Source organism: Hylobates moloch, unplaced genomic scaffold (genome assembly GCF_009828535.3).
Source record: "Hylobates moloch isolate HMO894 unplaced genomic scaffold, HMol_V3 SCAFFOLD_7, whole genome shotgun sequence".
Classification (NCBI taxonomy): domain Eukaryota; kingdom Metazoa; phylum Chordata; class Mammalia; order Primates; family Hylobatidae; genus Hylobates; species Hylobates moloch.
Window position 1 is genome coordinate 70,045,342 of NW_026652282.1, and position 12,004 is coordinate 70,057,345.

Sequence of the window (12,004 nt, forward strand, 5' to 3'; positions counted from 1 at the left end):
GTTCAGGCAGACAAGAAATTGACCAAAAATGATAAAAGGAAAAACTGAGGAATAAATTGTCCATAGTGGGCTTTGAAAAGTTGTTATATGTTCCTGGGAATCTAGAAAGCCACAAGCATGTGTAGGGCTTTGTACATGCCCAAGGCTGTATGCATGTGAAGGAAAGACCTGAGAAAACCCTGAGCCCTCGGTACTGGCTAACCGTAAAACTCTGCGTAAGCAGGAACTGGGGGCTAAGGACGAGCTATAAATTTCCTACCAGAACATTGAAGAGGTGTCCAAACACAGACAAAGAGCCTCTCAGTGAAAACTAGGAGACTTACTAGTTTCATGTTTGTAACGAAACCTCTGTTTAAATGTTAACTGACCACTAAGATAAATGTGCAGAGACTTCAGTGACCACATATGAAAAGAATACAGACTTTACAGAATTAAATCAGAAAAGTCATTAAACAAAAGACAATAACATTAACAGCAAACAATAACAACAATGAACACCTTGGCAGGAGGGAGTATCTAATTTCCAGAGCTACCACATTATATTATTTTCAATGTCACGTTTTCAATAAAAAATTATAAGACATGCAAAGAAACAAGAAAATATTGCCTATCATGGAAAAAATCACTTGAAACTGTCCATTAAGAAGCCAGATGTTGCATTTACATAGCCTTTAAATTGGCTATTTTAAGTATGCTCAAAGAACTAAAGAACTAAAGGAAAGGATGAGAGTTGTGCCTGATGGAATAAAGAACATTATTAAAGAAAGAGAAATTACTTTTAAGAGAAACTACAGTAATTCTGAGGTAAAAAAGATAATAACTAGATTTAAATTTCTCAACAGCCAATGTAAGCAAACGGAAGAAAGAATCAACAAATTGCAAAGAAGGTCCCTTGAGTTTATCTAGTCTGAGGAACAGAAAGAAAAAGGAATGAAGAAAAATAAACAGAGCCTCAGATAACTGTGAGATACCATAAACAGAACATTCTGTTCTGTTTATGGGGACTCCACAAGGAGAGGGAGGAAAGTGGCAGGAATAATAGCTGAAGAAATGTCTGAAAACTTCCCAGACTTGATTAAAAATATCAATCTGCACATCAAAGAAGCTCAGCAAATGCCAAATAGTGAAAAATAAGAGTTCCAAACCTTGACACATAATAATCAAACTGTCAAGGGCCATAGAAAAAAAGAATCTTGAAAGCAGTAAAAAAGAAACATGTCAGGGGGATCCTCAATTAAAAATTATCAACTGATTTCTCATCAGAAATTATAGAGACCAGAAGGCAATGGGATGACATATTCCAAGTAACAAAAAAACAGTCAACTGAGAATTATTTTATCCAGCAAAACCATTCTTCAAAAATGAAGGAAAAGCAATATATTCCCATACAAGCAAAAACTCAAAGAATTTGTCACTACAAAACCTGTTCTAAGAAATACTAAAGGGAGTCCTACAAGAAATACTAAAGGAGTCCTTCAGGCTGAAATTTAAGGACTCTATACAGCCTCCCAAATCCATTTGAAGAAATAAAGATCACCAGTAAAGGTAACTATACAGGTAAATATTAATTAAATTTCTGGGGGAAACCTAAGGGTAAAAACTCAGAAAATACAGTAAAAGTAACTAAAATGGAATTAAAGTGTTACTGTAGAAAATATTTTACACAGAAGAAGGCAGGGATGGAGGAAAAGAAGAACAAAAAGCATAAGACATAGAAACAAATAGCAAAATAGCTAATGTAAATTCTAACTTATAAATTACATTAAATGTAAGTGCATTAAATATTCCAACTAAAAGCAGAGATTGGCAGAATGTATAAAAAGATACAACTAGGCCGGGCGCGGTGGCTCACGCTTGTAATCCCAGCACTTTGGGAGGCCGAGGCGGGCGGATCACGAGGTCAGGAGATCGAGACCAGGGTGAAACCCCGTCTCTACTAAAAATACAAAAAATTAGCCGGGCGTGGTGGCGGGCGCCTGTAGTCCCAGCTACTCGGAGAGGCTGAGGCAGGAGAATGGCGTGAACCCGGGAGGCGGAGCTTGCAGTGAGCCGAGATAGCGCCACTGCACTCCAGCCTGGGCGACCGAGCAAGACTCCGTCTCAAAAAAAAAAAAAGATACAACTATGTGTGGTTTACAAGAGTCACAATTTAGAATCAAATACACAAACAGGTCAAAAATGAAAGGACAGAAAAAGATATTTCATACAATTAGTAACCAGAAGACAGTTTATATTAATATAAGAGAAAATACATATGAATGTAAAAATTTATGATCTTGGGTTAGTCAACAGTTTCTTGTATATAATACCAAAAGCACAAGCAAGAAAAAATATAGATGAATTAGATTCTTTTCTATATGAAATACTTATGCTGCATATTATACTCTCAAGATAGTGAAAAGACAACCCATGTAATTGATGAAAATATTTGCAAATCTTGTCTCTGATAAGGGACTTGTGAACATGTGAAAATCTCTTGCAATTCAACTATAAAAAGACAACCCACTTAAAAAATGGAAAAAAAAAATCGAATGGACATTTCTTCAAACAAGATGTATAAATGGCCAATAACCACACAAAAACTGCTAAAAAACATTAGTTATTAGGGAAATACAAATCAAAACTCCAATTGGATACCACTTTCCACCACCTAGGATGGCCATAATCCAAGAGATGAACAATAACAAATGGCAATGAGGATGGGGAGAAAGTGGAACCCTCATACACTACTAGGAATGTATGATGGTGCTTTTGCTTTAGAAAACAGTATGGCAGTTCCTTAAGCATAGAGTTATCATGTGACCTATCAATTCCACTCCTAGGTATATACTCAAAAGAAATGAATACATGTATCTTACACACTTGTACACAGATGCTCACAGCAGCATTATTCACAATAGACAAAAATTGAAAACAACCCAAATGTCCAACTGATTAATCAATAAATAAAATGTATATCCATACAATTGGATATTATTTAGCAACCAAAAGGAATGAAGTCTTGACTCATGCTAAATCATGCTTGCATCCTGCAAACATTATGCAAAATGAAAAATCCAGACACAAAAGACTACATATTGTATTATTTCATTAATATGAAATATCCCAAATAAACTTCTGCTGAAGCTATTCATAATTACTTTATATTTGGTTTTGCTAAATGGCTGGATGTAATTTGTGGTCATATTGCTACCATGAGGGTAGACCTTACCTGATTAAGATGTCTACACAGGAAAGAGCAGAGCCAAGATATAAAGAAAGACATATTTATAAAGGCATATTTTGAACACACAAATCCATCTAGATACCAAGTAACCCCATTTAAGTGAATTTAAAAAGTCCCAGTTTACATTGGGTCTCTTGGCACATGAAACAGAAAGAGTCCTAACTAATGTGGTTGGTTAAAAAAACAATTATTTGTTTTTCACTTCCAAGGTAATTAATATATTGTAAATTCAGGAAGGATGTGCTTCAGGATTTTTTTGACCACAATAGTGATGTCTTTTTGTGAATATTCATTCTTCAGTAGAATAATTGGCCAGCAGAAAACACCAAATTCTGTCTAGCTTTTATATACCAATTAAACATGAAATAACTTGGATTATATGATCATAATTTTTATATTCAAATTTCATTAAAAAATACATTACTTTTTAGTGGTAATAGTAGTCCTTCCACCAGTGGAGGGTTGGTTATGAGAGGAATATATTTCTTGCCGCAACTTTGAGAGTTCCTTACAAATAAAAGATAATATAATCATTTGATGGAAAGTAGAAACATGAGATAATAAATATATTTAATCATTTAGAAGGGTTACTAACAATGATTACACCCCCTCCCTTTTACCCCTTTTTAGCCTTGAGGTAATAATGTTCTAATCCCACTTGTTGAATATCATCTAGTGTTGCTTCACAGTACCTAATAAGTTATATTATATGCCTGTGCAGGAACCTGCAACTAATACAGGATATCTAAATTTGGAGGATAACTTGAGATTGAATGGGCATGGTTCTCAAGATGAGGATGTGGAAGTTTTTGCTCTGAAAAGCCTGAAAAGTATATCCATAGAAGAAAAGTATTGAAACTTCAGTATATAAGCAGATATAGTTTCCTAACAGAGAGTTTAGCAATGAATGTTACTACAAGAACCATTTGCTCCATAACAGCAACACAATATTACCCATAATTTTTGACAATTCCTTCAGTACCTATTGAATGCCAGGTCGTGGGCTACATGCTACAGATACAAGGAGGAATATAGCACATGTTTTAATGAAGCAGCTCATAATGAAGTAAGGAGGTCACAGTCTACTGGGAATTTCACTGCTAATGAAATATAAAATCAATGTCTTAAAAATATTAAATGTACAACAGCACTTATTTTTTGCTTCAATTCTAACTTTCATTTGAATTGTTTCTCCTGAAATATGTATATTCTACTTCCTCACTTGCACCTACATTTTATTTCATGAAATAAAGTGACTCTTGGATATGTGTCCTTTTCTAGTCCATGGGAAGTATTTATCCTACAGTACTACAGTTCTAAGTTGTGTTACTTTTCTCCATCCCCACCCCTTCCTTTTATACCTCTGACTGACGCTTTATAAGGGAATCCTTCTCTTCCAGCAAGCTTGTCAGTTCATGAAGCTTAAATTGGAAGTCACTACAACTTCCTTCTGTCTTTGAAACATCTTTATGGTACTGGTTTAATTGGGACTAAGGATTTAAAAAGAAATAAGTATTATTATAATCTTCATATAGAAAATGTGTAACTGAGTTCCAGGGAGGTTAAGTGACACAAACTCACACAATTAGTTATGAAATGAAAGTAAAATACCAATAGTCATAAACGTTCAAAGAATTTCATGAGTATGTAATATGAAATGAAATGCCAATTACAAATTTCTCCTTTTTTTAAGGTGTCTTTGCTATGTAGGACTAAACATTATCTACGTAACAGTCTTAGGACACAAGATTTAAAGTAAAGCTAAGAAAACAGGCACTTTAGAGTCCTTGAAATAATAATTAAGGAAATCGCAATACCAAATTACTACTATTATATTCTGATTTTCAGTTCACAAAATATTCCTCCTGCATGAATTATCTCAGTTCTCACAGCAGTCCCATGAAATAAGTATTATTATAATCTTCATTTACAAAACAGATAATGGGCTCCAGAAAGGTCAAATGATACAGTCACGCAGTAACATAGCTGCAACTCCAAAACAGGTCTTCTGACTACAAATCTTATCCGTTTCCCTTTTTACCTCATATGTGTATAGCTTAGGTAGAAGTGCTATTAGTAATGTTGGGATGGAAAAGAAATCAGTGGAGGAAATCTGCTAGAAATATTGGTAGGTTTTTAAAACAAATTATATTTTGTTTCATTTTGATTTTTGGTAAAAATTATACAGTGATGTTTAGAGAGACAAATTTGTGATTATTTTGTTTATTAAAATATTTAAGTGTATTTTACTACATTTAGGAATCAGTAAAATAAGGGTTAGATTAAGTAAATTCAACCTAGAATTACAAGATAAGGCAATATATACTTACAAATATCACCTTAATTTTGATGTCAACTATAGGTACATAAAACTTAACACTGTTTTCCTCCTCATGCTTGACAAAGTCCTTGCTATTCATCATCCCTCGAAATTAAGTGAGAATTTTTACAAATCTAACTGTGGCTCTGTTGAGTAATCTCATATATTGCTTTTGCCTACATAAGCATGCTTTAGGCAAGATCATGAAGAGTCCTCCACCTATCCCAAAAAATAAATTAATAAAAACCAAAACCAAAACACTGAAATGAATATCTTCTTTTACTTTCCTAGAAGAAATTAAGCTAAATTAGAAAATCATTTAACAGTTATATTTTAGATACAGTAATGTATTTAAAACAAATGAACACATGACATATTTTTAAAACTCTACCTTCAGCTAATTTTTTCTGGTAGCTTTAAACTTGAAGCCATCATTATCTTGCTAGAAAGTTTGTGCTGACCTGTGTATTTATGCAATGTAGGATCAACATACCCTCAGTCTGCAGATCTCTCTATCTTTCTCCATTCTCAAGTTTTTTACCATCTCCGTGTAGTGGCTGCCAATCTCATCCATTTTAGCCTGCAGCATTGGGCCTGTGCAAGTCTCAGAAACCTACAGAAGGCAAAATAACTATCTGTAATTGGATTGTTTTGAAGAAAATACATGTTATGTTACAAGGATTGTTATTAGATGAAAACCACATGATTAAATAAGACATTGAAATAATGAAAGTGATTTTCAGGAACTGCATTATAAGCTCGTGTCAGTGATTAAGATCTAACAGTACGTGAGGGAAAGCAGTCCATATATTTTCTAAATGCTAGGATTACAATGATGTAACTAAGGTAATACTGTATATTTAAAAGAAAGTTTTAATACCTGCATTCTAAGGTTTTGATTCTCTTGCTCTAAATTACATTTACAATATTCCAATTCTTTTAGTCTGTATTCCATGTCTGATAGTGTATGTCGAAGAGAGAGATTGTTCTCTTCCAATGCCTGGCATTTTGAACTTGAGTCTTGAAGTCCTTGCTGTAAAGAAGACACAAGTACATAAGACAAATGCATTTTGTTTTTGGTGAGGGAGTGTTCTTTTTATTGATTCATTCAATTGAATCAAGTAAATATTTTCCTATGCCCAGTTTTCTCATACTCTTGGTCTTAGATGGTACATTAAGTCAGCCATGTAAGATATTATAGTGTTGCCTCTAGTCTCACTGGCCTATTTTGTGAGAGAGGGAATCATGACTAGATGAATTTATAATGCCTCAATTTAACAATCAGACTCTTGCTACTCTGTGACAATAATGTACCCTGCTTTCTAGTAGGCACAGAAACGACCATATGTCTGATTATTTACATGACTACTAGTAACTGAGCAAGAATTTGGGACAGCCATAGGAGTAAAGATCAGGAAAAGGGTAATCCTTAGAGACTACTTACAATTTCCTAGGAATTCTCTCTGCTCAGACATCCAGAGAATTCATCTACAGTTTTTTCAGTCATTTATTTATTGCACAAACGTGTTAAGGTCTACAACAGCTTTTTTTCATTGACATGTTAGTAGATTAAATAAATGCATAAACCTAGATTTTTAGTATTTATACAATTCTGGTCACCCAATAAGACAAATAATTGTGTCCCATATGCACTTTATATCTAAAATAGATAAGATTATCTGTTTTTCTGAGAGGGCTTTCAGCCATTGGGAATACCCAAAGCCACTCAATTCTCATATGAACAAATTTTTCCATCATATTTTAATTCTGTCTTGATGATATCTCATAACTCCAATGTGCCAGTAATTGTGCATATGAAAAGCTATCAATCTAGATTAACACCAATAAAAGCATCAATTTACCTGCTGCTGGTGATTATTTGCTCTCACTGATGCCAAGAGTTCTTCGTACTCTTTTAGTTGAGTTTCTTTGAATGATAAATCTTTCTCAAGTCTCATCTTGTCATTTTCCAGTGACTAGAAGCATAAATTATTTATTATGATTCAGAATTACAAAAACTTAACAGTCATGTAATACAAAGACTTGTTTACCTTGGAAGATTTAAATAAGCACTTGTTTCATTTGTACTTGCTTAATAAAGCAGAATTCTTAAAAGTTAAGAAAATACGGCATAGAAATGATTGAAACTTCTAAAACCTTCATTGAAAGAGACATTTTGATGGACTAACTATATATGAAATGAAGCACAACCTTCTGAAATGTTTTAATGTTTTCCTTCAATCTACAAAGAGTCCTTGTTAATCCCAGCAAGTGGTAAATTTTTAAATTAGAGTCTAAATATGTTCATCATAACCCAGAAACAACAAAACTACTCCAAAGTCCTCAAGGCATTATTCAATGTGTGGAAAGCATTCTGAATATATCTAGCTGATGGCACCAAGAACACCAATTAAAACAGAAAATGGAAAAAAATTAATTTTTTAGAGAAAAATGTTTTCAAGTTATTATATTTGAATGGAAATTCAGAGTATGCTTTATAATTATGAAAAATGGGGAATTTACCTTCAATGAGTCAGATTATTTTAACTTTGCAGACTACTCTCTGGCTTTAAGCATTAAATTGCCTTGGTAAACTAAATGATAAGTGCACATCCAACATTCTTTCATTTATACTTTGGATACCTCTTTTCTCCCCTCTCAATGCCAATTAACTGTTTGAAGAAGATAATTTAGCTTTGTCTGAATAAGCATAATATTGTGCTATATTAAATTTTAAAAACGTATACTGGACATCTTTATTTCTGTATTAGGAAGCTAGGAACTAGAAAGGCTTTGGAAAAAATCAAAATAAATCTTACTGTCAAGTCATTTTGAAGATGTCCAAGCTCCTCCCGTATGTTGCTAAATGTGGACAGCACTAGTCGGAGTGACTTATCAGACATACCCCTCATCTGCAGGAAGAAAGGATTAATGGTTTAGTTTTATTAACATTTGAAAATAGGCGATATAAGTGAAAGTTATCTTATGTTTTTGTTCCTACTAGCAAACTTATTAATAATTTTACTTTGATATGGCAAATTAGAAAGGTGATATAAGGCATTTTGTCGATCGTGTGTTTAAGTAATCCAAATAATATTCCTGAAGATAGCATAGCTAGTATTTATAACAAATATTTATTATTTTTTCCATGACAAAGTATCATCTTTGTCACAAAGTAGAATTCTATCAGCAAAATTTAATTTTTACATTATTCTTTATTTAAAAGATTAGAAGAGATGAGACAGTCAATCATCAAATAATAAAATGAATCTCCCTAAGTGTATTGCCAACTGCCTGAATTTTGCCTGAGGTGAGAAGAATATAATTATAATTAAGTTTAACTTTAAAGTATAGAGCTATCTCAATTTATTTATTATTATTTTTTTTTACCAGAGTCTCACTCTGTCACCTAGGCTGGAGTGTAGTGGCATGATCTCAGTTCACTGCAATCTCTGCCCCCTGGGTTCAAACAATTCTTCCACCCCAGCCTCCCAAGTAGCTGGGACTACAGGCATGCACCAACACACCTGGTGAATTTTTGTATTTCGAGTAGAGAACGGGTTTCACTGTGTTGGCCAGGCTGGTCTCAAACTCCTGACCTCAAGTGATCCACCAGCCTTGGCCTCCTAAAGTGCCGGGATTACAGGTGTGAGCCACTGCACCTGGCTTATCTCAAATTTTAAAGAGAGGGGAAACTGTTTTACTAGATTATTCTTATTTCTTTAAAGAAAAATGGTTTAAAAAACAGACAACTTTGGCTTCTGGGAAGATGGAGTAAAAATACTTTCCACAACCAATCAGACGTTGTTTAAGGTGTAACTTTGTAACTTCAGCCTCTGATTGGTCACTTTCTGCAACCAATCCGACTGATAACGGGCCACTACTTCATTTACATAGAGCGTACACCAAGTTACCAATGGGAAACCTCTAGAGGGCATTTAAACCACATAAAGTTCTATAACTGTGCACTTGAGCCAATTGCTCAGCCCACTCCCACCCTGTGGAGTGTGCTTTCATTTTCAATAAATCTCTACTTTTGTTGCTTCACAAAGAAAAAAAAGAAAAAAGAAAAAAAAATGCTTTTCCCTAGCCTTCCTGTTAATGGCAACTAAAAACCCTGGACATTATATATAAAACAAATATAAAAAGACTCAAATTGGTGAAAAGAGAAATGATTGGTTAGGAATCTTGGGACCTGAGAAATGACACAGCAATGAGTTCCTGGATTTTCATTTTGCTTCATATATTAGATCAGTTTTGGGGAAGCTGGTGATCTAGTTACATCAACGGACAACAAAAGTCCTTAGAAAAGCCTTCTCTCTCTAGCGAAAGGACCATGAAAGGGTCAGCCTAGCAGGACAGACTCTACTTCCACACGGACCATCAAAGGCCAAGAAGAGAGCTTAGACTGCCCCCTTGTCAGGCTCTAGGGAGGTACACAACACCATTCACTGCGATGGTGTCAGAAAAGGCAGAGTGAAGAATGGTGCTTTCATTCCTACTGGGCAAAAATGAAATTCCATGCACTGTGATGTCAGTTGAGACTGTGAAGGGAGCTTGGGCTTTCACCCTATCTCATCAAGAGAAGCTGAATGGGGGAACCTCAACTTCCACCAGCTGGCAGTAATAGGTAGTGCACACACTTTCTCCGATATTTGAATATTTGAATGAGACCCAGAGAGTCACAACCTAAAAATAGCGAGGTCTCCCATCCAAGTACTAGCCAGGCTCAATCCTGCTTAGCTTCTGAGATCAAACAAGATCAGGCATGTTCAGGGTCAATTGAAAATTACTCATAATTCCAAGAACAAAAATCTCAACTCAATAAGAAAAAAACACTTAATTGATGACAACATCAAGGTAATAGAAATGTTAGAATTATCTGATAAAGTGTATAAAACAACCATCATAAATACTTCAACAAGAAGTTGCAAGGAGACTGTAAAAACACATTGTCTCAATGACAAAATAGAAAGTCTCAGCAAATAAATAGAAGACATAAAGAATACCTAAATGGAAATTTTAGAACTGAAAAGGACAATAACAAGACAAAGAAACAAAAACCAAACCAAAACAGCAAAACTCTCAAGGAGTGGGCTAAAAAGCAGAATGGAGAGAACAGAGGAAAGAATTAATGAACTTAAAGATAGAATAAAATAAAGTATATAATCTGAATATCAGAAACAAATAGATTAGAACAAATTAAACAGAGCTTAAGGGTCTGTGGGCATATACCACATATCTAGCTTTCATGTTCAGAGTCCTGGAAGGAAAGGAGAAAAAGGATGGAGCTGAAAAAATATTCCAAAAAATGATGGCTGAGAAGTTTCCCAAATTAGTGAAACCTGGTAACATACATATTCAAGAAGCTGAGCATATCCCAAACAGTATAAACCCAAAGAAATCCATTACCAGACAAACCAGAGTCAAACTTCTTAAAACTAAAGACAAACTAAAAATTTTCAAAGCAGCAAGAGAAACATTAATTATTGGGAATAACAATTCAAATGACAACAGATTTCTCACTACAAATCATGAAGCCCAGAAGGAACTAGGATACTATTTTTTAAGTACTAAAAGAAAATAATTGTCAACTGTAAATTCTATATGCAGTGAAATTATCCTTTAGGAATGGAGGGAAAATCACATTTTCAGATGAGGGAAAGTGAAAATAATTTGTCACTAGCAGACCTACCCTTAAAGAATAGCTAAAAGAAGTTGTCTAAAGAGAAGAAAATGATAAAAGAAAGAATTTGGAACATTAAGAAGGAAGATATAGCATGGTAAGCAAAAATATGGTAAATACAATAAGTTTTCCTTCTTTTCTAGAGTTTTCTTTTTTTATTATACTTTAAGTTCTGGGATACATGTGCAGAACGTGCAGGTTTGTTACATAGGTATACACGTGCCATGGTGGTTTCCTGCACCCATCAACCTGTCATCTACATTAGGTGTTTCTCCTAATGCTATCCCTCCCCTAGCTCCCCACCCCCTGACAGGCCCCAGTGTGTGATGTTCCCATGTGTTCTCACTGTTCAACTCCCACTTTTGAGTGAGAACATGAGGTGTTTGGTTTTCTGTTTCTGTGTCAGTTTGCTGAGAATGATGGTTTCCAGCTTCATCCATGTTCCTGCAAAGGACATGAACTCATCCTTTTCACTGGCTCCATAGTATTCCATGGTGCATATGTCCCACATTTTCTTTATCTAGTCTATCATTGGTGGGCAATTTAGGTTCGTTCCAAGTCTTTGCTATTGTGAATAGTGCTGCAATAAACATATGTGTGCACATTTCTTTATAGTAGAATGATTTATAATCTTTGGGTATATACTCAGTAATGGGATTGCTGAGTCAAATGGTATTTCTAGTTCTAGATCCTTGAGGAAGTGCCACACTGGTTGAACTAATTTACACTCCCACCAATAATCTAAAAGCATTCCTATTTCTCCACATCCACT

The 12,004-nt window shown here is 34.5% G+C and overlaps 1 protein-coding gene across 1 annotated transcript in view; it reads right to left on the reverse strand.

Moving 5' to 3' along the window:
- The window catches only part of POF1B (POF1B actin binding protein), a 110,970-nt gene that overhangs the window by 24,272 nt on the left and 74,694 nt on the right, over positions 1–12,004 (reverse strand). The window contains exons 6-12 of the mRNA XM_058441329.1: positions 9,350–9,473; positions 8,366–8,458; positions 7,409–7,522; positions 6,427–6,579; positions 6,040–6,159; positions 4,588–4,716; positions 3,651–3,733 (exon numbers count right to left, since the gene is read on the reverse strand). Coding sequence (XP_058297312.1) covers positions 3,651–3,733; positions 4,588–4,716; positions 6,040–6,159; positions 6,427–6,579; positions 7,409–7,522; positions 8,366–8,458; positions 9,350–9,473 — 816 coding nt within the window. The remainder of the gene's footprint in view (positions 1–3,650; positions 3,734–4,587; positions 4,717–6,039; positions 6,160–6,426; positions 6,580–7,408; positions 7,523–8,365; positions 8,459–9,349; positions 9,474–12,004) is intronic.